We start from the raw sequence: 24209 nt of genomic DNA on the forward strand, positions 1-24209 counted from the left end.
CTTAACCCCCTCTAATGTGGTCATGCCGTCATGGTCACTGTGTGTAGGGCTGGGGTATGTGTTTCCCAGGCATGCACACTGAAGTCCCAGGCATGCACACTGAAATATGACATTTATTACCAGGTATTCAGCACACTTGCTGTCTGTATCTGAAGGGCTTGGGCTTAAGCTACAGATTTTCCACACCAGCGTTTCTCGCCGTCGGCACTGTTGACATTTGGGCCCCACATCTCAGGTGGGAGGCCTTCCTCTGCAGGAGGTGGGACAGCATCTCTGGCTGCTCCCACTAGGTGCCAGCAGGATTCCCCGCAACCTTCACAGGTTCAGCCTGCAGCCCCCTGAGCCAGACGTCTCCCCTCGTAGAAGGCAGTTGAGAAGATAAAGTTCTGTTGGGAGGTCGGGGGGGGGGGGGCGGTATTTTTAACCCTAGCAACAAGTTTGTTGGTCTTAGGAAAATAAATGAAAATTTAAATTTTAAATTAGCCTGGTTAGCTTTTTCTTGGCTTTGATTTTGACCTTGTAGCCTCACCTGTTAACTTAGCGAGCATTCTTTGAGTGCCTGCCTTACGGGAAGGGCTGGGGGCAGCGGGATGTGAGGTGGGCAGCCCGCCCTCAACAGCACACCTGATGGGTGTTGTCCCTCATGCTCCTTCTTCTGTCCTGTTTCTGTAGTCACGCAGCCCAGTCTCACCTGTGTGATGTGACTTTGGTTTGGGATTAGATGTATTCTTCCTTTATTTCATTTTCAGTTTTTACTGAGATACAATTGACCATGTAAGTTTGAGGCGCACAGTACAATGACCTGACCTACTTGTGAAGTGGTTACCCCAGGAACTTGACACCCATCACCTCCTATAGTTCCTAGAAAACATTTTTTTCCCATTGTGATAAGAACTTTTGGGATTTACTTTCTCAGGATTTATTTAAAAAAAGGTGTTTTTTTTTTTTTACAGTTTATTTATTTTGAGAGAGAGAGAGTGCAAGTGAGGAAGGGGCAGAGAGAAGGGGGAGGGAGAGAATCCCAAGTAGGCTCCATGCTGTCAGTGCAGAGCCCGACACGGGGCTTGAACCTACAAACTGAGATCATGACCGGAGCCCAATTAGGATGCTTAACTGACTGAGATCAACTCAGGTGCCTCTCAGTATTTATTTTTAACAGAGTCCATTTAGCTTACACAGTACAAATCCAGGATGGTTGAAATAGGCCCCAGTTACATAGAGTTTGCCTTTTTTATATAAAAATTTTAATGTTTATTTTTGGCGGGGGGGAGACAGCGTAAGCAGGGGAGGGGAAGAGAGAGGGAGACACAGAATCGGAAGCAGGCTCCAGGCTCTGAGCTGTCAGCACAGAGCCCAATGTGGGGCTCGAACCCACGAACCGTGAGATCATGACCTGAGCTGAAGGCGGACGCTTAACTGACTGAGCCACCCAGGTGCTCCATACAGTTGGCCTTTCTTACATCTTTGGTCAGATGTCACCATCAGCACACAGATGGTGCCTGTCTCCCTGGACCAGAGGGAGTGTCACGGAAATGCCCATTACTCCTTCCAGAGCTTGCAATCCACTGCCTACCATCCTTCCCACTGTTTCTTCTGTTTGCGAGGTCCCCACCATGCCGGGTACCTGTAGTCCTCCACCCTCCCCTCCCCTCCCCTCCCCTCCCCTCCCCTCCCCTCCCCTCCCCTCCCCTCCCTTCCTGTCCCCTCCCCGTACCTGGAAGTTCTGTTTGCCCTGGGAGGCCCTGCTCCGATGCCATTCCCGGAAACTTCTAGCTACAAACTCCCTCCTCTAACCTTTTGGTGTTTGGAAGGTCTGAGCCACTTTTATGGTTTCTCCCGTGGCTCGCTCTGGAGCAGTGTTATTTGTGCTTCTGGTTCCATCTCCTGTAAAGGAACCAGCTCTGTGGATGAAGGAGTAGTTTTATTTTGATCCCAAAGAGCCTAACATAGCACTTTGTACCCGGGAGGCCCGCGGCAGCTGTTTGAATACGTGGTTGAGATAGTATAAAAATAAGCACGCGGCCTTTCTCTTCGATGAAATAGATGCCGTAGTTTCCCCGCAGGAGAAGCCACGATTCTGTAAGCCGCCATTGACCAACTAGACCTGAACGTGTGAAGTAAATCAGGAACCCGGGAACGGGGCCAGCGCGGAAGCAAGCCGCTGCCCACCTACCGCAGGAGCCGAGCCTGGGCAGGGACCGTGTTGGGTACATGGGGGCCTGGGAAGGCGAGAGAGGACATGCGAGAGTGACCAAGGCCAAAGTCTCCAAGCTACAGATTTTCCACACCAGCGTTTCTCGCCGTCGGCACTGTTGACATTTGGGCCCCACATCTCAGGTGGGAGGCCTTCCTCTGCAGGAGGTGGGACAGCATCTCTGGCTGCTCCCTCTAGGTGCCAGTGGGATTCTCTCAAGCTGTGACAACCAGATGTCTCCATCTGTTGTCTCCAGCATTGCCCAGTGTCCCCTGGGGCAGGGTAGCAGAATGGCACCCTTGCTCCGGCCGCCATGGAGATCCCTGTTCTAGACACGAAGGATTATGAAGCTCCCTCCCTGTCAGTTACAGGTCCCGGTGCTCATCCCCACGTCTTCTTTATGCTTTTGTTCCTTTGTGCTTTTGCATTTCTCCTCTCTGCCTAGAGTGCCCTGCAGGGCAGAACAGAAATGTATTCCACTGGCTGAGATGCAAAGAAGGCCTTGTTGAAGGGAGAGAAGGAGATTTCTTGGAGGCAGCAGGCTCTGTAGCACAGTATTAAGCTCCCTGGGGGCTTGGTGTCAGAAAGCCCTGGGTTTGGGGGCACCTGAGTGCCTTGGTCAGTTGAGTATCTGACTTCGGCTGAGGTCATGATCTCACGGTTCGTGAGTTCAAGCCCCGCATCGGGCTCTGTGCTGACAGCTCAGAGCCTGGAGCCTGCTTGGGATTCTGTGTGTCCCTCCCTCTCTCTCTGCCCCTACCTCAGCTGGCGCTCATGCCGTCTCTTAAAAAAGTAGATTAACATTTAAAAGGAAGGAAGGAGGGAGGGAGGGAGGGAGGGAGAGAAGGAAGGAAGGAAGGAAAGGAAGGAAGGAAGGAAGGAAGGAAGGAAGGAAGGAAGGAAGGAAGGAAGGAAGGAAGGAAAAAAAGGAATGGGAGGGAAGGGAAAGGGAGGGGAGAGGAGAGGAGGGAGAAAAAGAAGCCCAGCTCTGCTGCATCTGAGTGTAACTGCAAGCCACCCAGGCAGTCTCTCTCAGCTTCAGTTTCTTCCTCATAAAACAGGGACAGAACTAGTACCCCCTGGGGGTCTGGTGTAAGTAACATAGGGACTAGGGCTGAGAAGGGGCTCTGGGTGGTACTGGCCCTCAGGGAAGGAAGCGAAAGCACTGTGGGATCAGAGGCCATCAGCTACCCTGCAGTCTTTCCGTTTTATTTGCTGAGGGTCTTTCTTTCAGCCTCATATATCCCGATTTCCTTCTTCTCCCCACACGTGGCACAACTTGGCTGCCACCCCCGGCCCAGGAGACCTGGCAGCTCCAGCACCCACCGGGTCTCACCCGGTCTCTGTGCGCCCACTTAGGAGTCCCGGCAGGAGGGGGGGGTCTGGGTGGCCTAGCTCAAGGCAGTGACCGGCACCGTCCCACTGCGATCGGGGCTCAGGCAGGGTCGCCCAGGGTTGCTTCAGGATAGAGACGCGGTGGGCCGCAGAACAAATCGTTTCTGTTAACTGCTGACTGTTGGCAGTGTTTTGAGATCCTTCCGTAATAATTCAGTGAACCGTGTTCCTACCCTGCATCTCTGTAGCATTCTCCTTGAAACATTTCTACCCACCTTTTATGATATTGGTTAATTTAGGGCATCTTTTCTCTCTCGGGCATGAGCTCCTTAAGGGAAGAGAACCCAGAAGTATTATTCTCTCCCTGCCCCCAACCCAGCACACAGTAGGTGCTCACTGCTGGTGGATTTTGGTTTCCCGGTGCGTGTAAGTTACGTTTGCACTATACTGTGGTCTAGAAAAGCAATGGACACGCCTTAACTAAAAAATATTTTATCGAGAGAGTGCCTGGGTCTCAGTCACTTAAGAGTCCAGCTCTTGGTTTTGGCTCAGGTCATGAGCTCACGGTTTGTGAGTTTGAGCCCCGCATCAGGCCCTGCACTGACAGCCCAGTGTCTGCTTGGGATTCTCCCTCTGCCCCTCCCCTGCTCATGCACTCTCTCTCTCTCCCTCTCTCTGTCTCTCAAAATAAATGAAAAACTTAAAAAATATATATTTTATTGCTAAAAAATGCTAACCATCATCTGAGCTTTCAGTGAGTTGTGCTCACTGATCACAGATCACCATGATAACCAAATAATGAAAAAGTTTGAAATGTTGTGAGAATTCCCAAATTGTGACACAGAGACGCGAAGCGGGCAAGGGCTGTTGGAAAATGCTGGCACTGATCGATCAGCTTGCTCCTCGCAGGGCTGCCGCCAGCCTTCGGTGTGTAAAACACACAGTGTCTGTGAAGCACGATGAAGACATATGCCTGTACTGAGATAATGAACAGTGCTGGGGTGTGGGGAAAATGCCAGAATTTATGCCAGATATGTTCTTTAGGTCTCTCCCAGCCCCAAGGTGGTCCTTTCACACTGGATTGTCCCAAAGATTAGCTGTCAGAACCAGAAGAGAGGTTGAGATCCCATGTTCCATTAGATTCGAGAACATCCTGCCTATCTTCCTTTGGGCTAGATGACCTGTCCTGATCCCTTTGTGTCCTGTGCTTGCTTGATTAACGCACAGATTTTCCTTTAGGATATCAACTTACGAGTGAAGTGGCCCAACGATATTTATTATAGTGACTTCATGAAGCTTGGTGGAGTTCTGGTTAACTCAACGCTTTTGGGAGAAACATTTTATATACTTATTGGTAAGCTTTTAAAGCCCTTTCCTCCACATTTTTAGATTAATAAAAGCAAAAATAAAAATGGTTTATACATGGCTACATTGGGGGGAGTGGATTATCATATGGGATTACTTTTTCTCTGAGTCCTAAGTTACAGAACACAATATGTATGCAAAACAAGCCAGATTGGTTGAAAGCCCTTCAAGGGGTTTAGCGTTCCTGTCTATGGCCATGGAAACCACCAAATTGGTATCACATCAAACAGGTTTTTTATTACACCTCTCCACGTGCCCGCTTCTTGTTGAATTAGAAACGGTGAAAATAAACATTTGACATGCCATTTTGTAATAAGAAAAGAAAGTTAATCTCAAGGATGGGTCTCCTGGTGGTCTGGCATTCTTAATGGGACCTTCCTAGGCCATGAAAAAGTTGCATTCTTGTGGACCTTCAGAAGAAGCTCCAGGCTGGTCAAGGTGGGGTGAAGAATCCTGCTTCCCCACAGCGCACCCGCATCAGGCGAGGAGGTGGGTTCAGAAACGGTTTCAGAAATTCTTAGGCTCCTGCTCCTCCGAGCATCAGCTTCTCCCTAATGTCCAGGAGAACTCAACATTCAAAAATTAGTACTGGACAGAAAACACATGACGACGTGTCAGAAATGCCAGCCAAAAGATGCAAAGCTTAGGTTTCCAGCACTGCTACCAAACTGTTTCATATCGTCCAAGCTCTGCTTCCCATTTTTAAATGTGTTAATGAGGCTAGATGTAGATGTTCTGAAGTAGGGCCCATAGGTATCAATGGGGCCCAGGGATGGCCTCAGGGAGCTAAGGAAGTCTGCCATTGGGGGCGGGGGAGGAAAGGGAACATGTTCCTCTGGGGAGAATTCATAGCTTTTGTTAAATTCTTAAGGCCATGGGAGGTGATGGGGGGGAGGAAAGATTCAGAGTCACCAACAAGGGTACTCTCTGGTTCTTAGAAAGGTGTAGCCGAAGTTGGCACTAGTCAGTGTTGCTATTTTCCCCAGGACTTGGAATTTTCTGAATATAACGGAGATTTTCAGGACTGTATACACATACTCTAATGCCTCACCCTCCATGCTGTGTGTGTTGTTGAATGAATGAACAAATGAAAAACTGCTGATTCTGTCCCTGTTGCTGTAGTTATGTGTTTTTTGTTTCCAGATGTAATTTATATTGCTTTGTATTTTAATAGCCAGTATATTAAAAAAAAAAAAAATCTGAGGCCAATCAGTCTTTCCCTTCATGCTGAAAATGGCTCCGAACATTTACCAAAGAATACTGCTATTGTAAATGTCACCATTCTATCTGAGGCGAGTATTTGGGGAATTTTTTCTCAGAGGCACTGAAAACAAGATAGTCTCACTGCTTCATTCTTGCCATATTTCATTTCTTATTGAAGACCTCTTTGAGGTTGATTCAGGGCCCTGTTGAAAACTGAGGTTTGACTTCGCTGAAGACTTCCAACTCTCCCGGAGAGGATGGTGATATTAAGTAACAGCAGAGACAAGCCTGTTCAAACCCCACTGCTGGTAACTCGCTCTCCCGAAGCTGTGGTTTAGGAGCCTGTAAAAGAGCCACTGAACATGAGTTGGCCCCTTGCCAACAACGTAACCCTAGCACCAGAGACTTCCAAGGGTAAAGTATTAAAAGATGTGTTCTAGGTTTATGCCATGACCGAGGTTTGAAATCTCTGAATCCAGAGTTTACTCCTTAAGACCTGAATAAAATTCTTTATTTTCAGACATGTGTTCTGTTACTCAAGTCGGAAAAGAAACAAGAAATTTTACTGTATATTGGGCTCAGGGCAGACCTACGCTTCTTGGCTCGACCCCGTGAAGGATCGTTTCAGAGGCCAGTCTAAGGAGCTCGGTCCCGTTCATAGCTTCCGTTTAATCGAATCGAATCTGCCTTTCTTACCCCAACCGGTCTGCAGTAAGGTTGGGGTGGTCCAAGCTTGAACAAGGATAATAAAGGAAGGATGAAAGAAGGAAACCGGTCCCAAAGAGATAAGTCATTCTTTAAGTGGCCAGAGATAATAAATTTGAAATGAGGACGAGGAAGCAGGGGGCAGGGGATCCAGGCTGTAACTTCTTCCAGGTGGTTGAGAGGAATGTGTGATCCTCCCAGTACGATGAGCTGCTCGCGTTTTTCAACCGTTTACTTTTGTTGCAGGCTGTGGATTTAACGTGAGTAACAGTAACCCCACCATATGCATCAATGATCTCGTCACAGAATACAATAAGCAACACAGGGCAGAGCTGAAGCCCTTCAGGACCGATGATCTCATCGCCAGAACTGTGACGGTGCTGGAGAAACTGATCGACACGTTTCAGGACAAAGGGCCCAATGGCATTCTTCCCCTTTATTATAAGTATTGGGTACACAGGTCAGTGCTGGCCCATCTTCACTCTTTTAAAATGTCTTCGTTCAATTAGTAGTTCACTATCTTAAAACAAGAAACTGAGCACAGGTCTAGATAACTATTTTTTCCCTTTCTGATGGAGAAAAAACTGGCGGACACTATTTTGAGCAAGTTACCATCAGCAATGCCAGGACGAACTGGCATCCCGGGTCTGCTGCGGATGGGATGCAGCGAGAAGGACACAGCAACACCGGAGAGTTTTCCCGCATGTTTATTTAAATCGTAGAACATTCTAGATATCAACAGTTTTCAAAGCAAGATCCCCCAGGGGCAATAGCATCCTCACCTGGGAACTTGTTAGAAATGCAGGTTATTCTCAAGTTCCACCCTGGGCCTCCTAAATCCGAAACTCTGAGGCTGGCCGAACACTCGAGCACAATTCATGTTTCAACAAATGCTCCAGGGGATCCACACGCACCCAAAGCTTGAGAGGCACTGGTACCTATCAGCAGGCCTCTGTGCTTCAAAAATGTTAATGTCCTCTAACACAAAAAAATAAAAAGAAGGTGGGAGATTTGTTTGACATTAAAGAGGACTAAAGAGGCATGACAATAAATGCAAGATGTGATTCATAATTAGATCCTGGATGGGAGGAAATAGCCACAAAAAATATTAATGAGACAATGGGGAAATTTAAACATGAACTATATATTAGATGTTATTATACCAAAATTAGATTTCTTGAGGGTGATAATGGTATTTTGGTTTTGTGGGAGATTGTTCTTAGGAGGTACATCCTGAAGTATTTAAGTGTGAAGTGTCATGATGCCTGCAACTTATTTTTAAACGTCAGCAAAAAAGCATGTGTGTGCACGAAGAGAGAAAGCAAATATGGAAAATGTTATCAGTTGGTGTGAATATAAGCGAAGAGGGAATCTGAGGTTCATTGTACTATTTTTTCAACTTTTCTGCAGGTTTAGACTTCTTCCAAATAAAGATGAGTGGCGGGGGGAGGGGAGGGATCCTCTATTTTAAAAACTATTTACAAGGATGTAACTCACCGCAGGTACATTTGGAAAATATTAAAAGTAGCATTAGAGCGAGTTTAACTCGCAGGCGATGCCACCCAGCTTTGTTTTATAAAATTAGCTTCCCAGCTCAGTTTCTTTTGCCCCAATCTCAGCCAAGAAAACCTAGAGCTGCACAGCGGTTCTTAGAAGTGCTGGGGGGGTGAGGAAGTAGGTACACATCATCCTCCGGATGAGCAGAATGAGGAGAAAGTCCGAACTCTCTGTTGGAATTGCCATCAACCTGATTATGCTAGTAGTTTATGAAAACAGTTCATGAGGGACCAGTGAGAGTCCGAGCATCCTACCCCGCCCCCCCCCGCCCTCCCGAACCCTTTACCCAATGGGTAAGTACTTAACCACCTGTCTGTAGACACTGTGTGACATTTCCCAGTGACTGTCTGCTCTTCTTCATGTACAGTGGCCAGCGGGTCCGCCTGGGAGGCCTCGAGGGCCCGGAGGTGTGGATAGTCGGCCTAGATGACTCTGGGTTCCTTCAGGTTCAGCAGGAGGATGGCGAGATCGTGACAGTGCATCCAGACGGCAACTCCTTCGACATGCTAAGAAACCTCATCATCCCCAAACAGCAGTAGCCCGAGCCTGGGGTCACTGTCCTGGCCGCTGGGCAGTGGGAGGGTGGGCGGAGCCACTGCATCGAACATTCCGGTTCAATTTCTGCTGCCTTTCCTAGCCCGAGGAGCTGGAAAACGGATTTAGAGTTGTAGGTGGATTTTTTTTCTCCCTCCAGTTAACCTCCTTAATTCCTTAATTTTGTTCTGTCTGTTGCCATTTGACTTGGTGTCAGAAGATGTTCTGGGGGGTAGCAGAAGATTTAGTTCAGATAAAGCACTACCACAGGTGTGAAATCTTTCTCCCCTCTTGGGCTTGGATGTGTGTTTATTGGCCCAGAAGAAAAACACAAAAAACGCAAAAGTTTTTATTTGGAAACAGCAATGGAATAATTCAGATGTTTCCCCAGTAGCAGAGACCTTCACTCCCAGACTATTAAAAAATAAATCAAAAAAAGCTTCCAGGCCCAGACCAGCAATGAGGTAGAGGGTTGGTAACACTGTTTATGAGCATCCAGGGAGGTGTTTTGCTAGAGGAACACTGGCAGTTCGTTGTTTTATTATTATTTTTTTTTTTTTGTCCATAAGGAAAGAGAAGGTAGATTTCTGAGGGTTACTCTGGACCCACTGGTTTGTGGTCCAGTCACAGTGCCTAAGTGGCTGCAGAGATGGGTGTCACTGGCAGGCTGCAGTGACCTTGGAGAGGAAATCAGTTACTTGCTTGGACATTAATGTATGAGCCCTCTTTTCATAAATTTGAATTTACTGCGTATCCTGAAGTGATGGGATCAAGTTCAAGAGCCTTAAAGTGTTGATTAGGCCTCGTGTGAATGTGCGGTGGATGACTGGGCCCTAACAGCTGGAGACGAAGACGCATTCATACCACACACAAGGGAGGCTTTGGGGCTTTTGAAATGTGGCGCATTCCTGAAAGATGGTTTGGTGCACAGAGAACAGAAGGACATGGCATTTTATTTGTAAGCCGTAATTTTTACCCCTCTTTTCCTAAATTGCTAAGAAAGGAAATACGACTGATACTGAGCACCCATCGTCTAAGAGGGAGGGAGGGTGTGTGTGCGTGTGTGTGTGTGTGTGCGCGCGCGCGTGTGTGTGAGAAGCTTTAAAAGAAGATGTTCAAGATCTGATGCCCTAAAAGTCTCCATGGAAGAACAAAAGAAAGGAAACCTTTTGATATACATTTGTGATTTCCAGATGTACTCCATGCTCTTTCCATGTAACTCCTATCTCCGTTGAACTTGTGAATCACACGCATTACTTTTCAGCCTTAAAAGGCCAGTTTTTGTCCACTTTTCTCTCTTCCTGCCAGTCCCATCTGAAATTAGTGGAAAGAAAACTTGATGGAGCTCTCAGCATTGGACAGAATCCCTTTATTATACACTAGCACTATCTTTACCCAGCTTTACTTAGGCTAATTCCAAAAACTTGGGTTTTCAGTATAAAATGTGTCCACCTTTAGCCAGGCACAGCCAGCACCATAGGAAGGGGGGATAAATAGCATGTTTAGTTAAGTACAACAACCCAATATGTGTTTTTGGAACTGTAACTTTTAAAAGAACTTCAGAAGTAATTTTTGCAAATAAGGCTTCAATTAGAATTATTTCTGTCAAAAAAAAAAAAAAATGCTTCTCTCCTAAGTGTCTAAGTCTTCTTTTGGAATTAGTGACAAGTTTAAATAAAAACCCACACCACCCCAAAATCACCAGATGAACTCACCCTTGAGAGGGCATCTGCAAAATATCATCAAGAGGAAAGATTTCCCCGCTGATGCTGCGAGTTTCATTTCTCAAACTTTGTAATATAAGGCAAGTCCTCTCAGAGCTGCCATTGTTACTGTTTGAATTTCTTTGGGGGGTTCTTTAATGAAAAACATGCTACGTTTTGTTTTTAGCTGAAGTCCTATTCTAGATAGTTCTGCTTTGGGGGAAAAAAATGTTATCATTTCATTTCCTTTCTGTAAATTAAAACTAATGAAGTGTCGCCATGTCAGCGCAGATGGAGATGTCCCGGGCATAGACCACTTTACCTCTGTGCTTTTAAGACTGTTCTTTCTCGTGTAGTCACCCAGTCGCCTTGAGGGACACGAAGTAGACTTGAAGCAGATGCTAGGTTTTCCGTAAACCCGATTTTGCCTCACATGAACCAAAGACTTTTGAAATTCTGCTTCATATAGAAGAGCTGAATAAAAGCATTTTACTCGTAGCTATTAGCGTTAGGGAAATTATTTACTTGCTACGCGACACTCATGGATTTGAGGTCGTTTTGTGCACCTGACGGTCTCTGATCTCAAGGAGCTTTAAAGTCTTAACGGAAACTTTGCATTTTCTTCATAATCTTGAAAACATGGTAACTGAACTCAGGATTGGCGTGGGCTTTCCGGGCATTTGATTGGCCCCCGCGTGTGGAGGCTGCACATTGATTGGCCCCCGCGTGTAGAGGCTGCGCATTGATTGGCCCCCGCGTGTAGAGGCTGCGCATTGAGCATCTTACCTGGTTTTGTAAAAGACCAGACCCCCTCTCTTCCCGGCTGGTGGCAGATTTCGGAGGAAGCCGTGGAAAAGCACCCCCGAATGTGCACAAGGAAGTTTTCCCTAGGACTCGTGGCCCCCGCCGAAGCAGCACCCCTTGATGCTGGGCCTCCTGGCAGCATTCAGGGGGTGTGGGCAAAAAGTCCAAGGATTCGTGTCTGGTCTCAAACACTCCGTGGGGGTTGCTACCGCAGACTTTGCCCGATGTGGGAAGGAGTGGGCCGATGAGGGGTGTGTGATGGGTGGGTGCACAGGCCCAGGTGAGGGTAGTATGCAGCCTCCAGTCCCCGAGTCCCCCACGTACACCCACGGGGCTGGCCTCTGGGGTTCCCCCTGCCCTTGACCTGGGAAGCGGGAGAAAAGCCAGTCTCACCCAGCAGTTTCAGGATGTAGCAGGGAGACATTTTCAGCTTGCATTCTGGAAGCTCTGTTTGCTCCTAACGGGCAGAAAATGGAGAATCCTTATTCCTGCATAATTACTATGCACATCAAAAATGTTTAAAAGCGTACCCCTTCCCATTTTTACCTTTTCAAAGAATCATCTCTGAAAAGTAATTACTTTAAACCGATGCCTATAAAAATCGAGTCTTACCAAAATAAACTTTCAGGTTTTCTGTACAGTTTGGGCTCATTGTTATTTTTACCACAAGTTTCATTTTTAAAAACAGGCAACTACTCTTGGTTACCAGCATTTTTATTCATATTTAAACATTTTTACAAAATAAATAGTTTTACATGGTAAGGAGTATGTATGTATTTCTAAGTTATTAAGAAGCTGGGTGCTTTTTGTTGTTTTTGATTTATTTTTGACAAATGTGTCATACAAAAGAGAAATATTATTACTCCAAAGAATGAAACCCAAAGTAAAACAAAAACAAAACAAAACAAAAACCTTTTAGCTCAGGTGAGAAAGAAATTTAATATAAATTTTTAAACTGAAAAACAAATTTAATGTGACAACAAATTTAATAGAAGAACAAATTTTGTTCTTGGAGAACTGTTCTTTTGTAAGAACTGCTTGACTTTTGTTTTGAGGCTTTTCCCCAAGATTTCAACTTTATATGTCATACTTAAGTTTAGGAACAGCTTGAATAAATGCATCTTCGATAGCCCAAGAGTTGCGATGCACTACGATTTTAAACGACTGTAATTTTCTGGCATTTGTTTGAAAACCTTCTTTTTATGTCATTTTATCGCAGCAGCCCCCACAGTCTACCTTAACTGTCTTACAGTTACAATAAATTACAACTTCGGGTAGACTTTGTCCGGGATTCATTGACCGTGTAAACCTCTCCCACCCTTAGGGTCCAAGGGGAAAGGCTTGGTTGGCCCTAGGACTGTTTAAAAAGGACAAAGGGGTGGGGGGCCAGGGAGTGGAAAATACCGCTCTTGCAGATCTCCTGAAGCAGCCCCGTTCCCTTCTCTACAAAGGTATGAATGGAATGGCTTTTCTAGAAAGGGCTTCCATGAACATAAAGGAATTCCTTTCCCTGGGAGGCCCCTTGGAGGGCCCAGCCAGTCTTAAACTGGGTTTCTTTCTCAAATCCGTTTGATCTGGCATTTTTCGCCAACGTGTTAGGAACCCACTACAATTTTTGTTTTCTTTTTTTGTGAAAGAGAGTCGTATTTATTAAAATGCTTCCTCTTCCCCTGCCGGAGCCTCATCGAAGTCAAGAAACGATACCCCCAGCTTAAATGTGCAGACTCTTAAAGATGGGCTAACAATATTAGGTTGCCATGGTAACTCCCGTTCACTTTAAACTGAGCTGCTGGCCGCCTGAAAGCCGGCTTGCGTAGGAATCTTCCTTCACGTTCTAGGCTATGAAAACCGTGATGTTTGTGTAGACAAGGACGTTTTCCCTAGTACCCATTTTATTTTTCAAGCACACACACACTCGTTGTTAAGCCTGTTTACGTTATCATTTGTGAATCTATAACGGTCTTCTCTTTTTCACCGCAACCTTTGATCTTAAGCTGCTCGAAAGCCTTCATGATCTGTATTTACTCATCAACACGGCCCCCGATGGTTCACAACAAGTTAGACACAAATGCATTTTGCGGTACTTTATTGAGAAACGTCGGGTGATCTCTCCCGCTCCTCAAAACCGCTCCTTCCAGGAATCATGGTTTAATTAGGACGGTTGTGAGCATAAAAAACTAATTACCCCGTGGCTTATTTTCTGTATGCACAAAGACCTGCTGATGAGGTATAGCTAAGCGCAGGACAGGGGTGTATGCGTTCGCTTCTTTTGACTCCGTCCCTTTGCCACACCACACGTGTTCCAAAATTTGCAACTTTCACCCCCCCCTCCCCCACCACGAGGCAACTGACACCCTGCTCAGAAAGGAGGCAGACCCTCAGTGTGACACCAGGTCGGCAGACGATCATTTCACATTTTGAGAACAGTTGATTACAGGTGCCCTTTGATTCTAGAACGATGCCTTAAAGACTTTTGTGAAACATCTTTCCGCTCAGGCGCAGAGTTTCCTAGAAGAAAACCGTTTCTGACACAGCGAAACGATGGAGTGTTTACCGGGTGAAGCAAATTAGAAGACGGTGGTTCAATGCATCGAACCACTTCAGAGCCATGGTAGGATTTTTAAACGGTGGAGTCTTGAAGCAAAAACATAAAAGACAAAAATGAATGTAAGTTTATTTTTAAAAACACTGCTGGTGCTTTATAAAAGGATTTGTTTACCTCCTACATACAGGACATGTTCATGGAGTTTTCTTGCTATGCAGAAAAGGCAGGAAATGCTAAAGAAAATGTATGCACCGTTTTTATTAGATCCCTTTAGCGACTTTTCTTCCACAAGGCGCAGTCCATTGACAATTTTCCATATTGCACATGCAATTTAACTAACTTTATTAGCACTACTTGTAGCAAACACGAGCCTAGGGAAATACAGGTCTGGGTGGACCAGTGGGATTTCGCCTTGTAATCAAACCTGACAGGGGTAGCCAGTCGCCTTGGGCACCTAAATCATCCACATGTCATTCTCAGAAAATATCTGGCTATATATAATTTTTTGCATTTAATGCCTATTCAATATACTCTGAAGGTGCTATTCTCGGTATCAAGAGTTCACAGAGGTTAGGAGGAAGTAAAAGCACACCCATGCTCATTCACTCCCTTGGTCTTGGCTTGCTGATTGTTGTACCGAAAAAAAAAAGGCTTAAATTAAAACTTTTCATGAGGCTCATGAATGACTTTTAAAGACATGAGAGTTGTCGATTCCTGGGGCTTAAATCATCACATCCTGCCTTAAGAGTCTAAGAGCGCTCTGAATTCTGGAGCCTCCTCCTCCGGGTGGGCCACCGCCTGGCGTATCTGACTGGATCGGGTTGGGCTTTCGTCTTTACGGCGGAGGCTCCCCCGGAGCGGAAGCTCCTTCAATCCCCGGTGGGATTGCTGCTGCGCATCGGGGACGAGGCGAGGCGCGCGGGCCTGGTGGCGAGGCGAGGAAACCAAGTCCGCCCCCGGAGACGGGGCAGGTGGGGGTCGCGCGGGCGACGCGGGGGACGCTCAGCTCTGCCCCCTTCGGGACCGGGCTTTTGGAGAACAAAGGTCTGGCGGGCCTTTCTCCCCCGCCGCGGGCGCGCCGCAGTCCTCGGCACCGGCGTTTGCGGGATCTGCGTAAAAATCTAGAAGCCGGCCGCGGAGTTCTATTAAAATAGTCGTCTCTGTATAAATTAATTTAAACCGTGCATATACAGCCCGCCCCTCGTAACTCGGCTGCACTCTGGACAACAGGAGCCCGGGGCCCGGCCTATGGCTTCTCCCTGCGGGCAGCCCTGCGCGAGGTCACCTGCCGTTGGTGATGATGACCGAGGCGCCCAGGTAGTGCGGCAGCGGCGCGCCGGGCGGCGAGGCGGCGGCGGCGGGGCCCGGGAGCCGGGGCCGCAGCGCGCCGGCCGCCGCCTCGGGGCCGCCGGGGCCGCAGGCGAGGGCGGGCGCGCCGGGCGCAGCGCCCCCCAGCGGCCCGCGCCGGGCCAGCACGCGGTGGTAGTTGAGCAGCACGAAGGGCAGCTGCGCAGGCGCGCCCGGGGGCTCCGGGGCGGGCGGCGCGCAGCACTCGGGCGCCGCGCGGGCCAGCGCCAGCCGCGCCCCGTCCCTGGCGGCCTGGCGGGCGGCCTTGGCCGGGCCCAGCGCGGGCTCCTCGCGGTAGTGGCCGCAGCTCGGGAAGCTCGGCGGCGGCGGCGGCGGTGGCGGCGCGGTGTCCTCGCCGAACCTGCGCGCGGCGGCGGGCGCTGCGGGGACAGGCGACACGTTAGACGCCCGCGCGGGGGGGGGGGGAGGAAGGGGACACGCCCAAAGCGGCACCAACCCGGCGGGCCCCGGGCGCCGCCACCACCCTCTGGGCCACCCGCAGCGCGCTCCGCCCCCCGCAGCCGCCCGGCCCCTGCCCCTCCGCGCCCAGGCCCGCCCGCGCTGTCCGGTCGCAGGCTGCGCTCTGCGGCGTTCGGGTGGTCGCGTTCAAGAGCGAAGAGGAACAGGTGGAATTCATGTGAACGGTGCGCTCAATTTAATGCCACATGTCCGAAAGGTTATTTCAGTGTGGGGTCAATCGTTTTAAACGATCGCGGTATCTGATTCTTTGTTCCTGCCTTCCAAGTGCAGCAGCTTCCTACCCAGCAGCACCTCCCATTCTCCTAGTAGCCGCATTTCAGTGCCCAAGAGCCACACGTGGCTGCTGGCTACCATCTTGGACAGCGTTGGTTTAGAGGCTTGCTTGCTTTTTTATTTTCCCCTTAGCCCTCGGTGGGGAGAGTGGGGTGGTAATCACCCTGCTCCCTTTAGTGGGCTCATGACTAAAGTAATAACCACCCTCACCCCTCACTAATTAGATGCCTGCAATCAATTAGCTCCCTATTTTTTTTTTTTTTTTTACCTTAAGACAACCTTTGTCTTCCTTTAATATCAAAAAAGACTAGGAAGTGGATCGCAAATTGCCCCAAATTAGCACCTTTGGTCCTTTTTTTTTACCAAGTGTGTGATAAACGAGGTGGTTATTAACCTCTTTCGCTTTCAAAATAGCAACTTTTTAAAAAATGTAATACTGTGGGTTAGTTATATCATTGGCCAACTTCCACAGACCAAGAAAAATAATTCTTTCAGGTCAATCTCAAGTGGATAATATCTTCAGCTGTTGTCAAGATGCCTAGCTTTCTCTTTTCTTTCGTTGGCTGTCAGGGGAAATCCCTTCCTTGGTTATTTGAGGGACCCAATACACTGATGGCTGTCTCTCCAAATCTGAGACACTGGCGGCTCCGAGGACCGAGGACCGGCCCAGGCCGAAGGCGGGACCATGCTGCCCTAGTGGCTGGTGTGTTCTTTTCTAAGCTCCCCACTTTTGAAAAACGTGTCCTAGTCATCTCCAAGGCAGTTGGCTTTCTCCCACGGTCTATCCCTCGTTTCACATTAGGGACAAGACGGGTCTCAGCCTTGTAAAGACCGGGTCTGAACAAGAGATTCCCAAAGCTGCTGAGGAGGAACAGAGCCCTACCTGCCTCCAAAGAGAGAAAGAGGGGAAAGGAGGGGGCCCTGCGAGAGCGCTCCTCTTTAAGCAGGTGATCCGTTGCTGGGGGCATATAACACGTACCCGCATTTAGTGGCCACCGCAGGAATTTGTACTATCTTGGTCTAAACCCTGAGCAGTAGTTAGGTCTGCGTGCCACGGGAACATACCTCTCGCAGCCACCCCTCAATCCCCACCTACCCTCTGCCTGGGGTTGGCTCAGTGAGCAAACAGGAGACTGGGCCTGGGGAAGCCGGTGGCACATCCACAGAGGACGTTTGCTCGTCTGCCACCAGGAAGGCTGCTGGAGGGGCCATTCCTGTTGTTGAACCAGCAGTGCGGGCAGGCACCTAGCGTGTGCCCAGCCCTGGGGTAGGCATATCACCTGGCCTCCGATCCCATTTTACAGATGAAGAAACTGAGTCCTCGGAGTGTTTACATCATTTGCCCCGGGTTGGTGAGTGACATTTCTGTCTCTGAGCTCATGAATTTCCACCGTTTTTCCCGCTTTGAAAACTGGCGTGGGAAGAAAGCCAACAGGATCCCAGATTCATTTGGGGGCGGGCTGGAAAGTAATCTTTTAAAATAAATGCCGTTGGAGCATTCTCCGCACATGGGAGCTGGTCCTGAAAACCACTCTGTCTCCCTCTTGGGGAAGCGAATGAGGCCGGAGCTTTTTGGGGGGGGGTGGCTGAACGCCGGTTTCCTCCACCCTTTATGCCGTCACCAGTGCCACTTGTGGCACACGGGCGCGGTCGCCCAGCTTTCCAGCCTGTCACGAAGCGACTCCCGTTGCCAGCAGGAGAGCGTGGAATCCCTACTTACAAGCAGAAAAAGGAGAAGTTTGCCCAAAGCGTGAGGATCCTTTTTCCGCTTGCCACCCACCGCCACCGTTCGCAGTCCTGCCCCCTCCCCTCGTGCAAACATGACCCACCTTCGTAGTTTGGCACGAGGCTGTGCCGAGCAGCGTTCACCGGCGGCTCAGAAAGGTTTTTGGCTGGAGACTGGCCGCTAGGCACTAGGGGGTTGGCATAATGCCACTGGCATTCGCCACCGGCTGGCAGTGCGCTCAGGAAAAAGCGTGCCACCTCGCACGGGGATCCTCGGGGCTGCCCGAACTTGGCCGGCAACATTGACTTTTTGCTGCTGAAGACGTGAGAGTCCAGAGGGAAGTGTCCATAATGGTAGGAGAAAGGCAGGCTGTAGGACGGGGCGTACAAAAGGTCGCTGCTTTCTGAATGGAGCTGCTGTTCTGGGGGCGCCGGGGCGTTCGCTGGGGGGCTGGCTCTCCAGTTTCCCAGCTGGCCGCCTTCCAGTTTGTCCATTTGGAACGAGCTGTATTGCTGCACGGCAAAGGAGACGGACGACAGGGCCGGTGAGGAAGTCCCCTCCGGCCTCGCCGGATCCCGCCCCGGAGTCAGCCTGACCGCATCCCTGGGCTGGGCCCACCCCCGGCCACCACAGTGAGGTCCCACTGGGGACAGGTGTGCAGCAAGCAGTGCCACAGAGACACCTCCCCCCGCCCCCCCGCCCCCCGGGGTGGGAGGCGGTCTCAGACCAAGTGGAAAACATACCAGATACATGTAGCCACTTTCTGAGAGGTTACAAAGTATTAAAACAAAAAAAGGTTTTCATTTTAAAAAATGCCATGGAAACACCGCTGCGCACGAAGGCGGATTCCAGCAAGCTGATGTGCCTTCCCAATTTAGCCTTCTTTTTCCAGCCCTGCTGAGCCTTCCCAGATGTTAGCTCCGTGTGCCTCAGGCCATGTCTCTCCTGTGTGCGCAGGACATCCCCCCAGGGCGGGGAAACTTCCAGGCCCCAGACCCGAGACCGCTACGCACTGAGGCTCATTGTTCCTTAACAGGCTGGGTGTCCTGAGCCCCCAGCAGGGGGTGTGTGTTACCTGTGGCGGGTACGGGTTTGTTCTCAGCTTCGTCTTCATCTTTGTATTTTTGGGTTTCGCTAATTTCCTAGTTTCTTGTGAGGTAGACAAGGCGGTCCTCCAGGAGTCCTGGGACTTGGATGTGGACACCTGGTCCAGGGACAGCTGCAGTTCCTTGTATTCAATATCCCTGAGAAGCAAGAGCAGGACAAGTCATGTCCAGCGGGCCGCCAGGGGGGCAGAGCGGCTTCCCTGCCCCTCCCCCGACAACCCCTCCCCCCCCCCCCCCCCCCCCACCCCCCCCCCCCCAGCAAGTTCGTTCCCCAAGCTCCAGCGAATCTGTTCGCTGAGGTTGCAGGGCCCGGGACTTGAGCAAAGGGCCGCCCACCTGCATCGTCAAAGGCCCCCTGCAGCCCTGGGCAGTGCCGAGAGAGGTCAGCATTATCCAGCCGGATGATTTGGAGGTAGCTGTCTCCAGACCCGTAGGTCCCAAAGGTCCCCCAGGGACACCATGGGCCACCAGGAAGCGTGTCGGGGCCAAAGCAAGGGCAGGAGCAGTACTCATCGCCTTGAGTGTCTGTGGCTCGGCTGTTTCTCCATTTAGCACCCAGGGAGGCGCCAGTGGGGGACTTTCAAGGGTCCAGGAGCCTGGCTGTCAGCCCTGCCTATCTCCATCCACATCAGGCGCCCATTTCGGCCGTAAAGAGCCGGCTTGGCACAGTTGTGTTCGTGGGAGGGGAGGTCGCCTAAAGTACCAGCCCACGCTTGTCTGCTCAGGAAGAGTCATTAGGGGGCTAAAATGCTCTCTTCCCTGCAGTTTTGCCAAAATCACACTCCTAAAAAAATAATAATAAAACAAAACCCAAGAAACCAGGGACCAGGCAGTCATTCTATGAAAGGAGTGAGAGCCTAAATCCAGGAGTGAGTTCAAATCCTTGAACACACAGGAGGACCTTGTTCAAGGTGGGGCTGGGGTACAGCAAAGGTGTCAAGTTCAGGGACAGAGCTGGGTGCAGGTGACTTAACATAACAGTAGCCACAGTGGGTCCACAGTAATATATGATCCCAGGGAGACTTATGTCCTGTTGTGTGTCTAATGGTCCTAAAAGAATTTGCAACTGAACTTGGCCTTCTGAGATTTTAAAGAGACCAAACATTCATCATCATTTGCAATAGGCTATATAGAAATACGGGGGAAATGTGAGAGATCCCCGTCCCAGATGGTGGGAGCACGCAAGACGGCCCTGATGTTTGTGGGCACCAGGAGCGTAAGTTCATATTCCCGGTCTGGACGCGTCTCCTGTCCCTCCTGGGCAAGATGGGGGGCATCTCCCACCTTTCCCCCACCCCCACACCCCTCAGCTGGTCTCTCGGATCTGATCTTCAGCTGTGCCTGGGGCAGGGCTCCCTTCGTGGTATTCCCCCCGCAGCCCAGCACCTGGCCCTCGGTGCCGAGTTCAGAAATAGTTTGGACCTTCCCGAACCACCAATTGTTCAAATAAAAACAAAACAGGAGACAAATGAACAGTTTGAGAGAGAGAGAGAGAGAGAGAGAGAGAGAGACAGGGCTTGCGGCTTGTGAGAGCGGGCTGATGAGGGGCAGGGGAGAGGAGAGAGCAAGGAAACAAATACGTCGGACTTACGTGAGGACATAATTGACACTCACGATGCAGTGCGGCCGGGACGAGCGGCTGTTGTGCACGACGGTGGCGTAACTCTGCACCCACACCCAGCCGCCCAGCTTGGACAGCAGCCGATAGTACTTGGTGGTGACCTGGCCCTTCACCAGCACTGCAAGCACAAGGTGACACGAATCCCGAGGGACAATTAGCAGGCTCTGCTTGGGGGGCTCTGCCCCCACCGATGACCTCAGCCCCAGTTCTGGACCTTTCTGGGGCCAAGGACACCTTTAGGAACTCGACAAAGAGATGGGCTTTCTCTACAGGAAGGTGCATGCTTGTGTGCGCACACGCACACACGCAAGATTTTTTGCCTATAATTTCAAGAGGTCCAAGGCGCGTTCTCTCCCCTCCCCTGTTGAGAACTCAAATTTAATAGTCACTGATTTCACTGGGAGAAACAATTAGTCCCCATAAAACATTTGCATCTGGCAGAGTGATAAAATTGGTTTGGCTTTTCAGTTTCCAAAATGCCACGATGATGTGATAATCCCTCAAACCCTTAATCCCCACACCCTCAATAGGTGGCGGCGGGGGCAGGGAGTGATGCAGTTGTTTAAACAAAATAATAAGTACATTCAACCAAGCTTCAAATTGTTGTTAGTATTTACTACTCTCCAGAACATGTGTGTGTTCACCTTGAGACTGTTTGCTACTCTGTTGCCATGTATATTTTCTTCCCATCAGCCCCACTTTTCATCAGGCCTGTTAATTTCCTACGTTGCTCATGTAGGAAGGACCTCTGCTTGGCTATTTAGTTTCTGAAAACTGGGCCTCTGGGCCCATCTTCTACCCGTGGGTGCAAACTCCAGACTTCTGAGCCATACTCACTTCCAAAGCCTCTGTACTAATTTGCCTCAGGGCCTGGAAGGCACAGGCTGGAGAGAAAGGAAAGTGCCAGAAGCACTGGGTGGGCAGGAGAGAAGAGAAAGGCCCAGTTATCCTTCTCCAAGGAGGGGAAGGCCAGCACAAACCTAAAAGGCATCCCTTGATGCCCAGGTCATGGCTACAGGGCATTCCTGTTTCTCAAATCAGGGCTGGCCCCAGGGCCCTACTAACAGCCACCTGAGCAGGGGTTTGGGGAGGGGGCCAAATTCTGTGACTGCACTAGCTGGCACTGAAGGAACCCCCTGGAGGCTCACAGACACAGAAATTCAGCCCCCATCTTATGCCACTAGGCAGAGCCCCCGCGCCGTCTGCCCAAACCCTCCCGAGGCTCTCCATGGCCTTCTGTGACTTCTTTCCACATTAAGGGTGCCTCTTTATCATCCACTTTAACACCTGCAGCAAAATATTCTGGTGCAGAAGAAAAATTACTGCAAAAATGATAGTCGAGGAGTTGTGAGCCTTAATATGTAAAGAGTTCATACACATCAATAAAAACATTAAGACCTAGAAGTAATATGAAGAAAGGACTGGAACAAACAATTCACCAAAGATTAAATATAAATGATGATCAAATGTTCAATGTATTTGCTTAACTCAGAGCTAAATACCATCCATTAAATCAGCAGACAGTAAAAAAGAAACAAATATTGCCTGGTTCCATTTATGTGAAATGTGCAGAATAGGCACATCCGTAAAAACCGAAAGCAGATTAGTGGTTGACAGGAGCTGGGGGATGAGGGGAGCCGGGAGTGACCGCTGATGGGTACCAGGGTTCTTCTGGGGATGAATAAAATGTTCTGGGACTCAGTAGAGGTAATAGTTGCATGACATTATAAATATACTAAAAACCTCTGAAAACTGTTAAGATGGTCAGTTTTGTATTATATGAATTGTATCTCAAGGGAAATAAAATGACAACAATGATGTCAGCTGATCTATGGGGAGAAACATTGTCACGTGCTGATAGAAGCATGGACTCGTGTCGTCCCGGAAAGCGGTCTGACAGTTCACATCCACTGACACAGTGACTTCACTTCCAATCATTGATCCTATTACAAGCGGTCCTGCTTATAATTCAGGGGGAAGAGGAAGGGGACGCTTAATTGTCCATGAATTAGGGAAGATGAAATAAACTTTGGAATACTATGCCGCTATTGAAATAATGATTAATAAGAATTTGAAATATTATGGAGAACGTGTATGATATAATGTTAAATAAAAAAAAGGATTCAATATCACAGAAATACAGAGATAATAACAGACCACTATGAACAATCATAGTATGTTAACTAACTAGAATTTAAATAAAAATTTTGGAAATAATTGTAGCACACACTTTAAGAAAAACAATTATATGCCAACAAATTGAGCAACTTACAAGAAAACACATACTTTGCCAGAAATATACAACCTACGAAGACTGAGTGATGGAGAAATAGAAAATCTGAACAGACTAATAACTGGTAAGGAGTCATCAAAAACCTCACAATAAACAGAAGTCCGGGACCAGATGGCTTCCTTCACCGGTGAATTCCACCACACATTTAAATAAGAATTAATACCAATCCTTTTCAAACTCTTTGGAAAATTAGAGGAGGAAAGAACACTTCCAAACACATGTATGAGGTCAGCATGACCTGGATACCCAAACCAGACAAGGACACTGCAAGAAAAGGAAAATTACAGGTTAATATCTCTGATGAGCGTACATGTAAACACCCTTAACAAAATATTAACAGATCGAATTTAACAATACATTAAAGGGATCATACAGCGTGATCAAATGGGATCTATTCCTGGGATGCAACGATGGTTCGACATCTGCAAATCAATCAATAGGATACACCACATGAACAAAGTGAACAATAAAAATGGATAAAGAAAAATCATTTGACAACATTCAATAGCCACCTATGATAAAAAGTCTCAACAAAGTGCATATAGAAGGGAGGTACTTCAACATAATAAAGGCCATCCATGACAAGTCCACAGCCAACATACTCAACAGGAGAAAGCTGAAAGCTTTTCCTCTAAGGTCAGGAACAAGTCAAGGATGCCCACGTTTGCCACTTTTATGTGACACAGAATCAGAAGTCCTAGCCAGAACACTTAAGCAAGAAAAAGAAATAAAAGACAACCACATTGGAAAGGAAGAGGTGAAACTGTCATTATTTTCAGGTGGCATATTATAGATAGAAAACCCTAAAGACTCCATCAAAAGACTCTTAGGATAAGAGAATTCTGTAAGGGTCAAGAATACAAGATAAGTACACAAGAATCTGTTGAGTTTCTACACATTCATAATGAACTATCAGAAAGAGAAATTAGGAAAACAATCCCATTTACAATTGCATCAAAAATAATGAAATAGCTAAGAATAAATTTAACCAAGGAGGTGAAAGACCAAGACACTAAAAACTATGAGACGTCAATGAAAGAAACTGAAGGAGACACATATTAATGCAAAGATAGACACTCCATGTTCATGGAGGGAAAGAATTAATATAAAGTGTCCATACTACCCAGAGGCATCTACAGATTTAATGCAATACCTATCAACATTCCAGTATCATCCTTCACAGAGATAGACCAAACGATCCTAAAAATCTGTATGGAACCACAAAATAATCCTTAAAAGATCGAAAGCAAAAATAACAAGTGGCATTACATCAAACTAAAAAGCTTCTGCACAGCAAAGGAAACCACCAACAACATGAAAAGACAACCTACCGAATGGGAGACAGTATTTGCAAATTACGTACCTGATAAGGGGTTAACATCCAACATATACGAAGAACACATACAACTCAGTAGCAA

At 48.4% G+C, this 24209-nt stretch overlaps 2 protein-coding genes and 1 long non-coding RNA gene across 9 annotated transcripts in view; 1 reads left to right on the plus strand and 2 right to left on the minus strand.

Moving 5' to 3' along the window:
• The window catches only part of HLCS (holocarboxylase synthetase), a 237683-nt gene extending 226589 nt beyond the window's left edge, over nt 1–11094 (plus strand). For all 5 annotated transcript variants that reach the window (XM_042956672.1, XM_042956670.1, XM_042956671.1 and 2 more), the window contains 3 exons: nt 4769–4883; nt 7049–7262; nt 8727–11094. In XM_042956672.1, the coding sequence (XP_042812606.1) occupies nt 4769–4883; nt 7049–7262; nt 8727–8898 (501 nt within the window). In that variant the 3' untranslated portion in view covers nt 8899–11094. The remainder of the gene's footprint in view (nt 1–4768; nt 4884–7048; nt 7263–8726) is intronic.
• On the minus strand, nt 7494–8779 carry LOC122230631. Its single transcript, XR_006207636.1, has 2 exons — nt 8669–8779; nt 7494–7780 (listed from the first exon to the last, which is right to left on the minus strand). It is a non-coding gene; the product is annotated as an uncharacterized LOC122230631 (long non-coding RNA).
• A 5906-nt stretch (nt 11095–17000) lies between the features above and the next one.
• Nucleotides 17001–24209, minus strand: part of SIM2 (SIM bHLH transcription factor 2) — a 49419-nt gene continuing 42210 nt past the window's right edge. For 2 of the 3 annotated variants that reach the window (XM_042956904.1, XM_042956905.1), the window contains 4 exons: nt 20469–20616; nt 18847–19015; nt 17875–18283; nt 17001–17757 (listed from right to left, as the gene is read on the minus strand). In XM_042956904.1, coding sequence (XP_042812838.1) covers nt 17423–17757; nt 17875–18283; nt 18847–19015; nt 20469–20616 — 1061 coding nt within the window. In that variant the 3' untranslated portion in view covers nt 17001–17422. Of the gene's footprint in view, nt 18284–18846; nt 19016–20468; nt 20617–24209 lie in introns of all 3 variants that reach the window. The other variant, XM_007099252.3, reaches the window with a different exon arrangement.

This window comes from Panthera tigris, chromosome C2 (genome assembly GCF_018350195.1).
Source record: "Panthera tigris isolate Pti1 chromosome C2, P.tigris_Pti1_mat1.1, whole genome shotgun sequence".
Lineage (NCBI taxonomy): Eukaryota > Metazoa > Chordata > Mammalia > Carnivora > Felidae > Panthera > Panthera tigris.